General features: G+C 46.0%; 1 protein-coding gene across 8 annotated transcripts in view; it reads right to left on the minus strand.

Moving 5' to 3' along the window:
* ABI2 (abl interactor 2) overlaps positions 1-19,041 on the minus strand; it is a 741,358-nt gene that overhangs the window by 558,409 nt on the left and 163,908 nt on the right. For all 8 annotated transcript variants that reach the window (XM_085648940.1, XM_085648938.1, XM_085648941.1 and 5 more), the window contains exon 2: positions 2,940-3,107. In XM_085648940.1, coding sequence (XP_085505066.1) covers positions 2,940-3,107 — 168 coding nt within the window. The remainder of the gene's footprint in view (positions 1-2,939; positions 3,108-19,041) is intronic.

Below are 19,041 nucleotides of genomic sequence, written 5' to 3' on the forward strand. Positions count from 1 at the left end.
TTAATGGCATCACCCTCGATTGGTATCCGACTACGTTCAAATACCTAGGATATCTATAGGTCCCCAGCGGATATACTGGAAGGCAATTTGGTTCGCGCCATTTCCTCCATAAAAGCACAGATGCAATTCTGGAAGACTTTACCGCTAAACGTGACGAGTCGTGTTACCTTAACTAAAATGATAGTACTACCCAGGTTACTATATTATTTTGCGAACCTCCCAGTGTATATCCCAGTGAGGCTCTTTAGAGAACTGGAGGGGTCAATCCGTGGCTTGATTTGGAATGCAGGATGACCTAGGATAGCACTGCAGAAATTGTATGCACCCTAGGACAGTGGTGGCTTGTCAGTTCCGCATCTAGAACTGTATTACTTAGCCGCGCAATTACAGTGGGTCGCGAAGTGGTTTAGTGGCAAGAACCTAGCGGACACAGCGACCACGACGACAGTCTGGACGCATGCCCAGATATGTGGACTGTTTCATCCGCTGGCGACAATTTCCCGCCCAACACAAATACATGTTGAGTTAGCACATAGATGCTTTAAAAGAAGCTTCCGCCTCACACAAGTCACAGTCCCATATGCTCCAGTGCTGCCACTTCTCGGGACGCCCAAGGGCAGAGTCCCCGTAACGGAAATGACACTGGTGCCCTGGACTGAAGTGGGGATGGAGACAATAGGGGACCTGTACGCGGATGGTATCTTATTACCGTTCGCGGCACTGACCGCCGACAGTGGATTACCGGCGGGCCAGTTCCTTCTATATGCGGCCATCACGCGTACGTTTGCGCTCGCATGGGGTGACATAACCAACGAGCCGCCGACACATCAGTTGTTGCAATACTTGCATGTGATGGGGGAGGGATCGCATGTGATACTTGGTTGGTAAGAGCCCTGCTCGCTCATGTGTTGAAGCCATTGCAGAAACTTCGCACACACTGGACTGAAGATAGGGGGCGCCCCTGGACGGATAGAGAATGGGAACATGTTCTAGCTGGTGCCACACATATACCGCGAAACTCACGCTTCAAACTCATACAAACTTATATACTACACAGAGCGTATCTCTCACCAGATAAGATTAATAAATACTTTAATATTAATACTTCCGAATGCCCCCGATGCCACCTCCTAGGCGCTGATCTATTGCATATGCTGTGGTCTTGTCCCCTGCTTTTACATTACTGGCGTACAATACTGGAAACACTTGCCAAATGCACTAACACTGAGGTACCTACTACATGGGAGGTCTGCATCCTGGGACTATATAAAAGAACCAAGGCTAACAGGGCAGGTTCCAGGTTTCGGGACCTGGGCCTTATAACAGCAAAACGGCTTATAACTAAGAGGTGGAAACACAAAGACCCACCAGAGGTATCGTATTGGATGAAATCTCTTGCGGTCTGGGCACAGGCGGAAGGCGTCACCCTACATAGGGAAGAAACGGCGGGGCTGCGCAAATTTCCCATTGCGCAAAATTGGGATGATATGCTCAGACTACTCACGGAATTGAACGTCACACCACAAGCGCCTCCTGCGCAGCGGGTGGGGCCTGACACTTAACGAGACGCCTGAATGTAGATGCCGTAACACCTCCATATGTCGCCTCAGCCGCTGCAGTTGAGTTGGGCAACGCCCGCGTGCCCCCACCATGCCACTGTATGGAAATAGTTCCCACTAGCAGCTCCCTCCACGATAATATAACTGCATGAGAAGGAACAGTGGCAGCCCACACGTTACACCCGCACGCTAGACTAGTAGCGACTGCACCCAGATGACACACCAAGCACTAGGCACATGTTCACTCGGTCATCAGATGTCTCCTGTGTTTTGATTAAATACTTGCTGTTGTTAGATATGGTTGATTAGTTATAAAAGATAATATCTGGTGGCCAGACTCGACATTTGCATAGGACACGTTATTTGTTACAACTTAAGAGCTGAGCCCAAGCATACACAGCCTTAGTGTGGAAGCATTGCTTTACTTGCGAATCATTGTTCACAGCCATAAGAGGTGCACTAAACACTTTCACTCTGGCCTTCAATTGGAGTTGGCAGAATGCGCGGGCTGTAGGTGCTCATTACAGCTCGTAAATGCAGGAGTAACCTTACACTGTAGATGTAAATGGTACTGAAACTGCGGGTAGGAAACGCCCTGAATTATATGTATGGTGATGTAACCAAGGTGTAATATGATGATGCTTGTAATATACTGTATCAGGAAACAATAAAATGCAATAAAGATATTTAAAAAAAAAAAATGAGGTCACAAGTAACTTTTCAGCTAGAAATATCTGTGCAAATAGGTCTCAGTTCGTTTGAAAGCCAATTCAAGAGGGACACCTCTGTAACCATTGTTGGAGTTACCAACGTGTGATTGATGGGGAGAAGGAGGGAATACCAATGTTGCAAATGAAAATACTGAGCTTTGTTAAAAAATAATTTAAAACAACTATGGAAAGCGATTTCTCATTTTTTTTATCAAATAAAAGAACTTAGGCTAGTATGAATTATTAAGCATTTATAAGACAGCTGTTTTGTGACCTTTTAGAACTATTTAGGTTTCTGGTGCGCACTTGTTGATCAAAATTCCCACCTTGCTGAGAATCTAAGAAACCATGGTGTAAAATAAAATGCTGAAAGGGGATCAACTTCAAGGTCTACGCGTATGATCCACTCGTAATGCAATTGCTAAAGACATTGGAGACTGTACATGAATTCCAATCAACCAGTGTTTGGAAAGGTCCTCAGGTGACTAATCAAGGGAGTGTGTGGCTGAGTAATCTTCCAAATAGACCAAACAAATACGGGTATTCAATGAATGAATGCATAATATGGAAACACTAAACTGGGCTACCATCACAATTATGTGGACAATACAAGAAAGAAACGCAACCCGGAGTAGAGTACAAAAGGTTAGTAAGAACAATGATCTCTCACCTGAGAAATATGGTTAATCGAAGATTCCATTCGTCGAAGCTGAGATGCTTGGATATCCAGCATTTGAAGAACATTGTTGGCTAGTGTGTTGATCAGGTAAGCTACACTTGCTAAGGACTGAGTTGTGTAGGCTTTGGTTTCTTCAAGAGCTCGGTGCTTATCTGCAGACTAGAAATAAAACAAAAAAGTCAACAGAGAAAAACTAGTATCTTGAATTTCATAATTGTAGATGTATTTACAAAAACTCAGGACATTACAGCAATTAAACACACGGTGCTGAAAGCACAATCAAAAATCCATTTCTTATAGAGGTACATCACATTGGTCAACTTCATAAGTGACCAAAAGACCTACCTCCATAGTTTCAGCCATCAAATAACCAACTGTAAAGATCATTAACAATTCCATACAACAATGGGCTAAACCCATGCTGATGCAACAGAATCACACTTTAAGAGGCGCTGGAAAAGTTACTTATTACCTGCACCAATAATTATCCAGTGAATTATCCTCCCATGGTACACAACCCTACAATTCTTTTCTTCTACCTCTCACTTTTTTAATAAACATTTCCAAGCAGAATGTACAGGGGAAAATACTAGTCAGAAACAGAACTGCTGCGCTTGAAGAACTGATGCCTTATCCAGGCGATTTTTTATAATAAGTTAGTTACTTTGTGGCCAGTGAGATAAACCCTTTGGTAGCCATTTTACTTCTATAATTTTTCAGGTTAGGCAGCCACAATGCTAATTTGGGGAGGACAAATGGAAGTGGGAGAGATCCCTTGCATTATAGGTTTTGTATTGCTACATGTAAGAACCATTAGGTCGGCAGCAAGTAATCCTCCCCAGGTTCATAAGCTTATCATATATTTTACCAGTTCTCATGGGGAGACCCATGTGTCCAAGGTGTGAAATGGATGACGTTCACGTTTGCGGAATGCCCCACAATGGTGTGATGGACATTGTTTATTAGGATGGACACCACAAGGCCCAGTATAATGGACTGGCAAGGTAGGAATTAAAGACATGGTACCAATGGAATGTATTGCCATATCTTTTCCAGCTGCAGTTACTACAAGGCTGCGTTTTGCAACAAACTATTAACATCCACCAGATTTAAGGAACTAGTCAGCTAGGTTTTTATATTGTTTTGAGCGTGAATCTGCAATATATAGAGCAAAAGACCTTTGGAGCCAAACGTACCTACAATGTGGTAGAGGATTTCCATTACAAATCAAGGAGAACTGTTCCGAGCCTTAAGTGTTGTGTGTACCTGGACAATACGGATGTCAGTTTGTATGCATTTTAAATTTACTATAGATAATTATATTTAACTTCACCTTAGATTTCTGAGGAATGTTGGGCCTACTTGAGAATCTGCTCTAGCATACAAATCGAAGGAATCATGAGCACCTAAGTGCTCACAGCCTAACAAGTGGCTTCCTTGTGGATCCCAACAAAAAAACATTTTGAAAAATAACATCTGGCGAGTGAGCTCTTTGATGCTCCTGAAGTAATCCACTAGATTTTGGTAACAACTGGATTCATTCCACAATCAATATCAATACGAACTGTCTGCCAATAGATTTTACTGAATTGTCATGTGCATAAGAGACTAATATGTGCATATATCAGCATCTTTTATTTCTTCAATGTACACTTCAATTTCCTTTTAACATCTAGCATATGGATAGTACGCTCCATTTGAGTGTCAGAGTTCTTGAAAATTTCGGGTGAAGTGAGTCTATACTAATGTGGAATTCATACAACAATCCTTGGCTAAGGAGAAAGTGTGTCCTTAGCACCATCCTGCCCAATGGAAAGCCACGCAGGTTGATTCCTTAATGGTCCTAAAAGTTAACTCACTCTTTTGCAAAAGTGTTAGCTATTAGGAGCACTTATGGTCTGTAAATAGGCTCAACTGGACCCAGAGGTCTAAAAACATCACATTAAGCTTTCAGGAGGATAATGGATTTTAGATTGGAGAACATGTCCTTTGCAAGCCATTCAGAAATCATTTGGGTCTGGTACCTTCAAGTAGTACCCAAACTAAATGTAATGATAATGAAGCCAGTGCAACCTCCCAGGATTTGAGAACAGTGATGTACAGAAATGAACCAAATACAGAACCTGCTCTTTTCTTGAGAAGCATATACTGGCGGAAGACATAAGTGTCCATACTGAAGGGCGCCAGGCACCAGGCTGTGGTAACTGTCATTAAGTGGAGCAAATGCCTGACACTAAAGCAAAACAATCCCGTAGGCATCACTTAAGGGATGTGTATGAAACATTACATTGACTACCTTATATAATTTACAAGAATGTCATTTGTTGAAAAGTAATCATACAAGGAACCCAGTGCTAAATTATGAATAAATTATATTTTGTCTATACAGAAATATACATCAAATAATCATAATCAATAACAGTACGAGTAGCGCAGTGCTCATGGTGTATAAAATATGTACAGATGAAACAGTCCTACCTGCATTTTGTTAACGCCGCCACCGCCACGAGTCAAGGGGCACCAGCCTGCTGTGAGCACAGACCCTCCCTGGTTGCTGGTCCATCGCCAAGAGTCAAGGGGCGACACGAGTGGAGGTTGCAGCGTCGCCGCTCTGGGACTACAATTCCCGGCTGTCCCGGAGGCGGCGCGGTGGTCGGACGCCACACCAGCGCCAGGAGGCGCGTATAACTGACGTAGCGGTCGGCGGAGCGGGGGGAACAGTCCTACCTGCATTTTGTTAACGCCGCCACCGCCACGAGTCAAGGGGCACCAGCCTGCTGTGAGCACAGACCCTCCCTGGTTGCTGGTCCATCGCCAAGAGTCAAGGGGCGACACGAGTGGAGGTTGCAGCGTCGCCGCTCCGGGACTACAATTCCCGGCTGTCCCTGCGGCGGCGCGGTGCTCGGACGCCACACCAGCGCCAGGAGGCGCGTATAACTGACGTAGCGGTCGGCGGAGCGGGGGGGGAACAGTCCTACCTGCATTTTGTTAACGCCGCCACGAGTCAAGGGGCACCAGCCTGCTGTGAGCACAGACCCTCCCTGGTTGCTGGTCCATCGCCAAGAGTCAAGGGGCGACACGAGTGGAGGTTGCAGCGTCGCCGCTCCGGGACTACAATTCCCGGCTGTCCCTGCGGCGGCGCGGTGCTCGGACGCCACACCAGCGCCAGGAGGCGCGTATAACTGACGTAGCGGCCCGCTGCGCGGGACGTGCCGGGCGAAGCCCGGGCAAAGGGCGGGCCGTCTGTGGCTGTCCGGGGCCAGAGGAGGCCGGGTCGGGACACACCCCTTGGATTCATCGACGACACCAACTTACGTGCTTAGGTCACATTGACTACCCCTGCTTGTGTGATTCACTGCACTATATGTGCTTTTGCGCTTTTATGTTTTGAAGGGGCATCCTAATTAGTGCATCGTGAATAGACGTAAGGGCGCTGTGGGGACTCTTGACGCTTTTATGATTAGGGCTGAGAGTCTATTGACACACGAGATAGAGCTAACTGAGCGGCGTCTATCTTTAGACTTAATAACGGCCCAGCGACGCTCTTCTCTTGATGCTCTGACACAGGGAGACAATATATGCCACCGCCTCTCAGTGTCACCAACTCTGCCCCCAATGCCTTCGACACCCTCCCATCAACCCTCCCCATTAGTCGCCTCAGCTTTACCTTCAGGCACTTGCCCTAGTGGTCAAAAAACCCGTACTAGATCTCGCACCTCTAAATCAATTGGAGAGTCTAAAACTAGTTGCCCACCGGCCAAAAGAAAAAGGGGTGCCAATAATAAACTTAACACTCATTACAGCCCCGATAATCGTAAAAATGCCTTATTAAAAACAATTGTTGTCCCCAATACTGTGTCGACGGGCACCCAAACCGATGAGAGTACCATCTCTCAAAGTAAGGACGACATCATGTCAGCCCTGGAGTCGGGCTTAAAAGCCATTGTTAGCCACTCTAAGGCTTTATTTGATACAAATTTTGCCCCCTTAAACGAAAGACTGTTACGCATGGAGCAAATGTTAACCCGGGAGTTTGCCCCTGTTCCATTGGCTGCTAATTGTAGTTCCTTACCTACATCGATGCGCCTGTTGGGGGACCCTGTCAACCTAGGTCCCGGGATGGCCAATGTCAATAACAGTACCCAGTGCTTACACAGTAGCTCATTACAACACTCCTCGGTGATTGCTCCTCCCCAAATATTGGACCATGATGCCAGACTATTGGCCACTGTTCCAACTTTACCAAAGACTTTTCCCAGTACCGAGACTTTGAACCTCCCCCCCGCATCACATCCCTATGTAATAATTCTGGCCGGAGTCCCCTGTTTGTCCGATACAAAGAAGGAGTCATGGGTGGACCTTCGTAATAAATGTGTGGATTGGTTAAGGAAGCATAAGGGTTTTATCCCGGCCAGACTTCATGAAATTTTAATGGTGCGGAGAGTGGGATGGGTGGGCACATCTGCTAAAAACATCACTGGGGATTGTATTGTTATAAATTTTTGTAGACCTCACACAGTTCAGTCTTTAATGCGTACCCGTGAGCTATTGCCGGGTCTTACGACGAATATATGTATGTTCACTCTTGGTTATTATTATAAACCCATTTTAGATAACAGTGAGCCCACGACCACGATCCTCCCTTTGGTAAACCGCTTCTTGGCTCTGTCTGACTTAGATGTCCCTGACTGACAACCAAGATTGAGCGTTGAATTCCCTGCCTCCTCACAGATTGAGGATCCTGCCCTGCCGTTAGCATCTGTACCTGTCACCCTCAATAGTTTTGCTAATTTACCAGAGTGCACAGTATCAAGGGCAGGTACCCTAAATGTCTTAAGCTGGAATATAGCAGGCCTCCAACAAAGGCTCTGTGACCCTGGGTGGGTTAATTTTATCCAGAGTCAGGACATAATTATGTTACAGGAGACGTGGGCAACTGTTGATCTACACGTTAATGGGTTCCAATGCCATAACACTCTTGCCACTAAATCTAGAATGGGCCGCCCTTCAGGAGGCTTATCCATCTGGATCAACATTTCTGTTGGAGGCACTACCAGGGTCATACCAACGAGCAATCAGAATTTCCAGGCTATATTATTTAAACAGAAAACAAGTTTTTTTTCTGGTTAATTTTTATAACAATGATTTTAGTTCATTACCTAATATACATTTTAGAAATCTTTTTAATTTTATTACCACTCTGGAGTCTAGGGCCGACTTTAATGACACTTCTGGCCTTGTATTGGGTGGTGATTTTAATGCAAGACTTGATGAAGACCGTTCAATCATAAAGGATTGTAACCCGGGCTTGGGGTGCCAAAGGGGTGTGGAATTAACCTCCTTCTTGAGCACACATAATTTGGAGAACGTCATGGACATAATGAATAATTGTTTTCCTACTGCTTCCCTAGTGCCCACATTTAGAGGTAGAGATTGCTCTTCAACAATTGATTACATGTGGGCCCGGATGGTGTGGCTACCACCGCTTCTAACTCCTGTGCATTTTCCTTTGCCGCGGCATGCGCGCTATTGTTTGTATCACATGCTCCTCTTGCTTGCTAGCGGCCGGCCTGAAGGTTGTAGGCCCATCTTTGTATATTTTTTGAATTTTGTAATAAACGGTTTAAAAAAAAAACAAAAAATAAATAAATAATTGATTACATTTTTATTTCCCCTGGGCTGGCAGATTGCATTAGTAAGGCCATGGTAATTCCAATGCTCCAAGGGGATCACAATCCCATCAAGATTTGTTTAAAAGCAATCCACCGACCAGTATATAATAAGGAATGTGGTGCTAGGGACCTCTCCATTAGTACAAACAATCTTAGATTAAAATGGAGGGGCATTAATGTCACGACGACTGTTCAGATTTTGGTCAGAGATAATCTACCCCTTTTCTTCTCATGCCTGCCCGATCTAAGCCCGAACCCCGGGGCAGTAGATGATTTTGTTAAGATTTGCTCAGCTCTACGAGCCCAGCTTATGACTCCGTTGCGTGTAATCACGGTTGACCGGGGATGGTTTGATCATGAGTGCTCTCTAGCCAACCGTGATTTGCGACGAGTCTTATCTGCTTGCCCGAGGAATCTGACTGATGTGAAAAATGCTAGGACTCGATACAAATTGGCTATTAGGAGAAGGAAGGAGGAGATTCTCGAGGAGCGTTGGGAGGTGTTAGCGCAAACCGCCGCCCGCGGAAGGGGGGATATCTTTTGGGCCGCGGTCAAAGATCTGCGCTGTTCAGGCCAGCTCTCGACCCCAATGGACTGCACCATCTCTGGAGCTGCATGGATGGACCATTTTTCTAAGATTTATGCAGTTCCATCCTCATTGGTGGCCACCCCAATATTTAATCACCCTCCATGGGTCGACATATCAATATCTGAGGTGGAAGAGGCCATCGCACAGAGCGCGGGGAATAAAGCCCCAGGCTCCGATGGCCTCCCAATTGACATTATCAAAGCTCACCCTGATTTATGGGCCCCCCTCTTGCTGAACGTTTTTAAAAACTTAACTTTTACCTCCCCCCCACCACCACCAACTTGGTCATCGAGCATAATAGTGCCTATTTTTAAGAAGGGCGATCGCTCCCAACCGTCATGTTATAGGCCTATCTCCCTCATCGATAACACTTTAAAGATTTTAGGGAGAGTATTGTATAATAAAATCCTATTATGGGCCGAGGATAACCATATTTTAGAGAGTTGCCAGTTGGGTTTTCGTAATAAGGTTGGAACTGCAGAGCAGTGCCTTAATCTTAACCTTATTTTGGGCAAATACACCGTTGCACGTAAATGCCCAATTTACCTGGCCTTTATGGACCTATCCACTGCTTTTGACCTTGTCAATAGGTCACTGCTCTGGAGGGCCTTATTGGATTATGGTCTGGATGAATCTTTGGTTCATTTCCTGGCCTATTTGCATAGAGATTTGAATGCTTGCGTCAGGATTGGCCATGGGGGCGAGGTTACTGAGCTGGTTAGAGTCAATAGAGGGGTTAGACAGGGCTGTGTCCTAGCCCCTCTTTTATTTATAATCTATATTAACGGCCTACACAAACACCTGGTTTCTCTAACTGGCGATGTCCCGACAATAAAAGGTAACCATCTCCCCGCCCTGCTATATGCAGATGATGCGGTCCTTATGGGCCGCACCCCAAACGCACTACACACTTTAGTGAATGGCTTTGTTGCACATATGGATTCTCTAGACTTGAAGACTAATTTTAAAAAATCTTTTGTAATATCATGTGGTCCGAAGAGGCGTCACATTGGCAGCATTGTTGTGGGGACAGAGAGACTGGGGTCAACTAGCAGTTTCCCGTATTTGGGTGTGGTCTTTGCTGCGAACAACTCCTGGAGTGGGCATATCGCCCACGCCAGGAGTAAGTTCTCAAAGTCCATTAACTCAATTCTGAGCCTTCCCCGCCCCAAATTGACCAGGGCATTGCCTGCTATTTTAAAAATATACAAAACCCAATGCGTCCCGGTCGCCACATATGGTGCTGAGGTCTGGGGAATTGCCAGATGTTCTGACATAATTGCTGAGGAATATAGATTATGTAGGAAGCTCCTCTGTGTCCCTATCAATTCCCCACACTTTATATGTCACAGGAAATTGGGGTTGCATTTTATAGGGGATTTTATTCGTGCTCGTCCTGCCCTTTTTTGGCTGGCGATTTGGAAAAACCCTGCCGCCAATTTGACTAGGGACATTATTGAGGACTGCTTACGCTGCGGCAAGGGTATGGCTATCCCCTGGTTATCTGGGGTGTTGAGCGTATTCCGCAGCGTGAGCTCTGAAAATATTTTCCTAAAACCCACCACCACTACGCTCCCCACAAAATGTGAACTAAAAAAGGAACTTTATATGTCATTTTACGCTGAAAGGGTAGCGAGGGAGTCTTTGAAACCTAGTGTTTCTAGATATCTAGCCCGTAATCTCACAATTTATCCGACACCCAGTTATTTAACCCTCCCATTGAGTCATTGGGAGCGTGGCCTTATATTTCGCCTTAGGGCAGGCACTATTAAATATGCACTTGGTTTCCCTTTATGGAATTTTAATGACCATTGTGTTGAGCCATGTCCTTGTGATTTTCAGAGTAGGCAAACAATTTTACACTTTTTATTCTTTTGTAAATTTTACATGAAGTATATCAAATGGTTTTTAATTCCGTATTTTAAAAAACTAAAACCAATTAGCCTGGAACTTGCATTTTCAATGATTTTGTCCCTGGATGACCATGAACTTGTCTTTCGTGTGAGCTCTTTTTTAAAAACTGTGGTTCGTGCTCGGTTAACAATGTCTTAAAATTTATATGGACTATTTCTTATGTGTAAACAGTACTTTATTGTATAATTGTATGTTTTCTTTCATTTTATTGTGCTTTTATGGATTGATTCTGATCCGAATAAAGTTTCATTGACTTGACTCGTACAGATGAAACCGATATAATCAACACAACAATGGGTGGTCTAGCCAGTCAGATTTTTTCACATTAATAGTACCCATACACAAGCAACCCAAGCTTATATTGTGGATATATCGACCCTAGTGAAAAAGCGCAGCAGGTCTCCTCAGGACATCAAGGCCATCTGTCTAAATACAAAACCATTGAGACCTGTTAATTTTCGCAGGTTGGAAGTACAGCTTCGCAAACATTAAACATATCAAAAGTCCAACAATTAATTGAAGGGGCACATATTTGTACAATACATTTTGAATTCAGAATCAGATCTAGGCAAACCCTCCCTGCTAAAAGTGAGGTAAATTTCTGTTGCTGCTTCTTGACTGCATGTTCATTCTGCAGGGTTGACGGATGGGAGATTTGCAGCAGGTTTGCGTACCACATTTGCCTTATCAAGTTGTACGTTTTAAGAATCAGTGTGGATGCCAAAGATCTGATTTTACTCAGTGTTAAAGCAATTAAGGAAAGAACGAAAGGGTTATAATGATGTCCAGGGCAAATTTAGCAACAGCACATTGTTTAGCTACTCCAGATCTAGTTGCGTAGATGAGAAAAGATGGAAAAGTACTTTAAAAGGGGATCTCTATTTGGTGAGAAGAACCAAATAATAATCAGGTGTCAGCATAACCAGTCTAAAAACGTGGAAGCTGCTTGATTGACAGTTGCACATAATGGAGAATCGCAACACTCCGGAGGGTTGAGGCAGTGAGTAGGTGGACCGATGCTGATTTTAAGGAGCATGAGCTGTAGATGCGGACAAAATAGCGCAGACATCACAAATCACTTTAAAGAAGTGGAAAAGATATTTAAACCAAATATTTTTAAGACAGGCAGTCAGTGAAGATTAGCTGAAATGTTTTCTGCATGAAGTCCTAGAAACTGACAAGCTAAATTATTAGAATATATTAGATTGTGGAGAATATATTAAGTGACATCTAACTGGGTATCACTACCATAAACCAAACGAGAAGAGATTACCTGAACATCAAGATCAACCATATCCCCACTGACTACATACATAAGTGAGCCCCATCTCCACCAATGTAGTCTTTCCTTGCATCTTTAGGAGCAAGGACTGCAGAGTTATCCCGATGGATCTAAGGGGCACAATGTTTGTAGAACAAACAAATTACTGATGAAACAAGAAACGTTTAAAAATTCTCGTGATGGGCTCCCTAACTTTGTGGAAACATCAACAATCAGGGTCACCTGGTGTGGGACCAGATCCAATGAAAATCCACTCAATTGATGTTCAGCAACTGGTAGAGACAGTAAAGCCTGAGAGAAATCATAATCATGCCTCCCAGTGCCATGACATTGAAGCTGAACGCACACCTGCTACACCTCATGTTTAGGTTGGTATGGCTAAATGGAAAGATGTAGGTGAGTCAAGCTGAACTAAGAAATAACCTTTCTGACAAATAGGGATCCAATTGGATCCCCAGGATCTTCATCTTAAAATGAGAGGCACCACTCCTTTAAGGGGCTAATCATCATGTGTGTTACCCAGCAATAACTTGTCACACTGTTCCTGGGTGTAAAGAACCATTTTACCCACTTGAATAAACACCTTAAGGTGTGCAATAGAATTGCAGAGACCTGCAGAGCAATGGCAGCTCCTGGACTGAGCTGGCTTTCTGTAAACAATCGTCCAGATAGGCAAGGATATGTAGAGTTTATCAAACAAGTGCCATTCTGAAAACCCTCACAGCCAACTTCAGTCAGAGAGGTATATGAGGAATACCACACCAAGTAAACGAGGCATCTGTAATGACTTTTTCTGATCGGGAAACAGAAGGATGTTTTGTTGATTCCTTTATTAATACAAACATTTGCATTCCATAGATGAAGGCAACAGGAAAATAAAGCACTTTACATGAAACCAGAGACTAAAATTAACCTCAATTAAGCACGGTTAGGGGTGAGGAGTTAGTCTTTAAGGTATATGCAAAAAAGGGGAGTTAAGTCTTTGAGGAAAGAATGTGATTATTATTTTGGGAAAGTGGCTATCAATCATAATGTGAACATTTTTAACTTTTCCCGAGATCTAAAACTGTTCTTTCTCCTTCTTATCTTTTCTTGTCCACCAGAAAGGGTACTTCACACACCACATTCACAAAAAAGAGTGCTTCACACACCACACCAAAAGGGTTGTTACTTCCCCTAAGGATCAAAAGATGTTCCACACAGTAAAACTACAGGCAACATTTACAGATAAATGTTGATAAACTTGAGGGTGTGAACCAAGGTACCTGGGTCCCTGTTGCGATATATTCCCAGCTGGGAAGAACATCCTGTACCTTGCCTCCCATCAAGAGGTTGTGGGATGAGGGATGCACAAATTAGCCAACATTTACACACACACACAGTTAGATTACTTTGATAGCCAGACGAACAATTGCAGCACCTCATCTTCAGACTCCTTGGGTCTCTGTTGGCAACAGAATGGTAAAACTGGTATTTGCCCAGAAATGGAACCCACCTAAGACAGTCTAGCTGGACCTCCACAGAATTTTCAGAAGGCAATTTTCTCTGTTGCAGGACAAAAAAATACTCCATGTCAATCTCCGCAGAGGTGCACACCTCCTTTCCCTGAACACCCATTCAAAGACTTGTGGCTATCCATGGCTTCCCTAAAAATATTTCAGATAATGTTGACACGCCTTAAGAGTCAACAGCAGCCCTAAGGAGCCCCTGAAACCACCAGCTGATGGGGGAGGAAGGGGCGGAGGAGCCACTTCTGGAGTTGTGAAGGGGTGAGTAAAGAAGCACTGGCTTCAGAGAGGAGAGATAGTAAAGTAGACTAGCATACAGCCTAGTTCGCACACTGAAAGCATGTGCTCGAGTAGTGGTACCAACAGAGGGGAGGTGTGGCCTGGGAAGAAGTGGGTTGCAACACATGAATATATGCCAATCTGAAGTGGCCAAATGGTGAACAGGATCGAACACCAAACCTTTATCACATGGTAAGTAGCTGAGGAAGGAGAGTAGATTCTTTGGCTGTAGGTGTCTTTTGCAACAGCAAAAGCAGAGGATACACCAGGATTAACTCAGCCCTTATCAGCAGGAATAGGGGTTGGACTAGGCACCCGGTTTGGATAAGACGTACCAACAGCGCAAAATAATATAAGTAAGTCGTGTTTAGGAATAACAAACAGTGTTGCTGGAGAACTAGCACGGTCCCTGAAACGCCCTGCACTGCCACCCAGGCCTACATGCGGACATGCAATATTAGGATCGGTTGGAAGTAGTTCAAATGATGCAAGATTTTGTAAATCTTAGCCTGGACTACCCCGCTGTCTTAGAGATGAGGTTCTGAAACAGACCATCCAATGAAAATAGCAATGGTTCTCCAGTGGTGTGAATGGGAATAAAAGGCATAGAGCTATCATCACAGAGACATCGTCATTGCCATCCCAGACGGCTACAATATCACCCGCAGAGACCGCCCCAACGGAGTGGGAGGAGGAATCGCCATCGTCCACAAGAACAGCATCAGGGTCTCGACCAGCACCGACTACACTCTCAGCACCGCCGAACACATGCATTTCCTGATCCACACAGACCCCAACTCCACCCTCAGAGGCACCCTCGTCTACAGACCCCCCGGACCCTGACTCCAGTTCAGCGACTCCATCGCCAACTTCATCAGCACGCACACCCTGACCTCCACGACTACATCCTCCTCGGAGACCTGAACTTTCACCTTGAGAACAACAACGACAGCAACTCCACCACCCTGATCGATAACCTCGCCAACCTCGGACTGAAGCAACTCGTCACAACGCCTACCCACTCCGCCGGCCACACGCTCGACCCAGTCATCTCCTCAAGCTCCCACATCTCCTTCAGCCAAACCACCGAACTCCCCTGGACCGACCACCACTGCATCCACTTCACCTTCCAGAAACCCACCACACCCAACAGATCCCCCGCCGCTGCTGGAGCAAAATCACTGAAGACCAACTACACGCAAACCTCACTCTCAGCCCACCCACCAAACTCTACAACACCGACGACGCTGCCCACAACCTCAGGACTGCCAAGAGGACCTCCTTCAAAGACCGCCTCGACAACAACGCACACAATAGCAAGGCGCTGTTCAACATCGTGAAGGAACTCTCCAACCCAAGCTCCAACACCAATGACATCCCGCCGTAGCAAGCCCTGTGCGACTTCCTCACCGCTTTTTTGCACCGCAAGATAGCAGACGTCCATGACAGCTTCAACACCCAGACAGACCCAACAGACATCAACACAACAGACATCGACCACGACCCCCTGCTAGCCTGGGCCAACGTAAGCCTCGAGGACACCATCAAGACCATGAGCACAATCCAATCCGGCTCCCCGTCAGACCCTTTCCCGCACCACATCTTCAACAAATCCAGCAGCTCCATCGTACCCAATCTGCGCAACATCATCAATTTCTCCCTGGAGACCGCGACCTTACCAGAGAGCTGGAAACACGCTGAGATCAACGCCCTACTCAAAAACCCAAGGCGGACCCCAAGAGACCTCAAGGACTTCCAGCCCATCTCCCTGCTTCGGTTCCGGGCCAAGGTCATCGAGAAGAAGATAGTCAACAGACCGCTAACCCGATACCTTGCAGAAAACAGAATCCTGGACCCTTCCCAGTCAGGGTTCCGCAGCAACCACAGCACTGAGACTGCCCTCATCGCCGCCACCGACATCAGGACCCTGCTGGACAACGGTGAGACCACGGCCGTCATCCTCCTGGACCTTTCCACCGCCTTCGACACCGTCTGCCACCGCACACTACGCACATGCCTCCACGCTGTAGGGATCTGAGACAAGGCTCTGGAATGGACCACCTCCTTCCTCTCCGGCAGAACCCAGAGCGTCCGCCTCCCCTTTTCCGATCCGAAGCCTCCGAGATCATCTGCGGTGTACCCCAGGGCTCTTCCATCAGCCCGACACTGTTCAGCATTGTAGGAGAGTAGGATCAGAACTTATGTTGCCCCCACTTTTTTTCTGATGTATACACTGGTTTCTGGCTATGGTCTGGCTGGGTCCCTGCTAATCAGGGCCCCAGTCTCTCTGTTCTCTCTAAACGACTTGGTGTGCATATTAGATGCACTAGTAATTGGATACTGTGGTACCTTATGAGCCCCTAGTATATGTGGCCTTAGGTACCTAGGGCATAGGCACATCACAGGCCTACCAGGGGCTGCAGCATGTATTATGCCAAAACTGAATGAATGAATGAATGGATGAAAGTAAATTTATAACAGCGCGAATTGCTGCCCTGAGGCATCCAAGCGCTAAAAGGAACCAGATGGTAGGGTAAGTGAGGTTGAGGACCGGTAAGGAAGGAGAACTGGGTTTATTGAGAAGAATTGAACAGATGCGTTTTTAGTTGTTTGCGGAAAGAGACGAGGTCAGGGTTGGATCTCAAATGAGAGGGGAGGGAGTTCCAGATCTTGGTGGCGTTGAAGGCAAACGTCCTTCCACCCGATCTTGTCCTTTTAATTCTAGGGACTGTTGCCATAAAAGCCTGGCTAGATCGTAGATCTCTACCTGGACGATACTGGTTTACTAGACTACGAGTGATTAGGGGTCCCAAGTCCCAGAAGGCCTGGTGAGCAATACACATTGCCTTAAAGGTGACTCTCTTACGCACTGGGAGCCAATGCAGGCTAGTCAGTGCCGCTTTAACTGGCAGTCTGCGTGAGATCTGTAGCAGGGTACGAGCAGCACAGTTTTGTACCAGCTGTAGCCTCTTTAGGGTGTACTCAGGAGCACCTAAGTAGAGGGCGTTATTAGAGTCTAAACGTGACTGTATTAGGCCCTGTACAGCCGTTTGCTTTGCCTCCATTGGGAGCAGAGGAAGGACTTTCTTCAGTGTCCTAAGCAATCCAAAACAGGTGGCTGAGAGCTTTGTGGCCTGGATGTTGAATGACAACCTTTTGTCCAGCCATACCCCTAGGCTTTTGATGTTATCCTTCGGGGCCGGGGGGGTGGGGGGGGGGCCTAGACAGGTGGGCCATAGTGAGTTGAAAAAGGTGGGATCAGCCGGGCCCAGGAGCATAAGCTCCGTTTTGTCACCATTAAGCTTTAATGAAGACAGAGTCATCCAAGCCTTTACCTCCTCCAAGCATTTTATTAGTCCACCTAGAAGTGGTTGCTGAGCCTCCTGCGCTAATGAGACCACCAACTGGGTGTCCTCCGCATAGGATATGATCTTGACTCCATACGGACGAACTACCTCAGCCAGTGGCCTCATATAGATATTAAAAAGCGCGGGGCTTAGAGAGGAGCCCTGGGGGACTCCACACTTCAGGGGCATGCTGGAAGACACTGTCTGTCCGTCAAACACTCAGAATGACCTGTTACTCAGAAAAGATTTTAACCAGAGCCAGGCCTTATCCACAATGCCGACATTCGAAAGACGGTTCAGTAGGGTGTTATGACTGACCGTGTCGAACGCTGCGCTGAGATCAAGGAGGATCACTGCCACTGATCCTCCCTGGTCAAGAATTTACCTGGACTCCTCGATGACCATGAGGAGAGCGGACTCTGTTCCGTGCTTAGGTCTGAAACCTGTCTGAGTGGTATCTAGCAGCTGGTTATCTTCAAGAAAGCTAACCAACTGGAGATTGACATACTTCTCCACGATTTTACTCACCCAGGGTAGCAGGGAGATAGGACGATAATTGCCAAAGTCCAGTGGGTCCAGGTTTGGCTTCTTTATCAGTGCTCGGACCATCGCCCGTTTCCAGGCAGGAGGGACGGTGCCAGAAGTGATGGAAGCATTCAGGAGATTTTTGATGATAGGTAAAACAACCTGAGACGCTAACAACATTGCTTCTGGGGGTGCCGGGTCAGTTGGCGAGCCAGATTTTACTTTCCGAGCCATGGACTCTACAACCTCGAGATACATGCAAGGAAAGTAATCAAGCGTAGGTGAAGAGCTTAGAACATCGGCTGTCCACCTGGTTTTGTCCTGAACTATCAGAGGAGTGGTAGTGCAGGGAAAAGAGGCGTATATTTTATTAACTTTGGCTGAAAAGAACTCCGCCAGGTCATTGCATTGGGAAGCAGATTTTTCCTCATATCTGCTGGGAGGGGGAGGCTTTGTAAGTTTTTGCAGAATTTGGAAGTTTCCCTGGGTTTAGATTTTGCAGCTCGGATCTTGTCAGCAAAGTAGACCGCTTGAGCAGCTTTTACTTCCTTTTTGTAGGCTTTTATTTCTTCTCGATATAGAGTTTTTTCCTCCATGGAGTAGTCTAGGCGCCATTTCCTTTCAATTTTTCGGCATTGGCGCTTTTTTTCCCTGAGGGCCTCCGAGTACCAAGGTGCTGTTTTATGGGGGCGTTTTACAGTTAAGTTCTTAAGGGGAAGGATGGTATCGAGAGAATGCCGGATCCAGTTCTCATAGGCCTGGTTAGCCAGACATGGATCCTCATTATTAGAGGGAAGTACTTTCGTAAGTTCATTTTTCCATTCATCTACTGGTATCTGAGTCCAGGATCTAGCATGTCTTATCATCGGTGTTACCGGACTAGGTTTCTGGGTAAACCAAGTAAAGGGCACCAGAGAGTGGTCAGTCCATGGGAGGGGGAGCGGGGGCCCAACCACAAAATCCACACAGTTACTGAA

Source organism: Triturus cristatus, chromosome 3_2 (genome assembly GCF_964204655.1).
Source record: "Triturus cristatus chromosome 3_2, aTriCri1.1, whole genome shotgun sequence".
Lineage (NCBI taxonomy): Eukaryota > Metazoa > Chordata > Amphibia > Caudata > Salamandridae > Triturus > Triturus cristatus.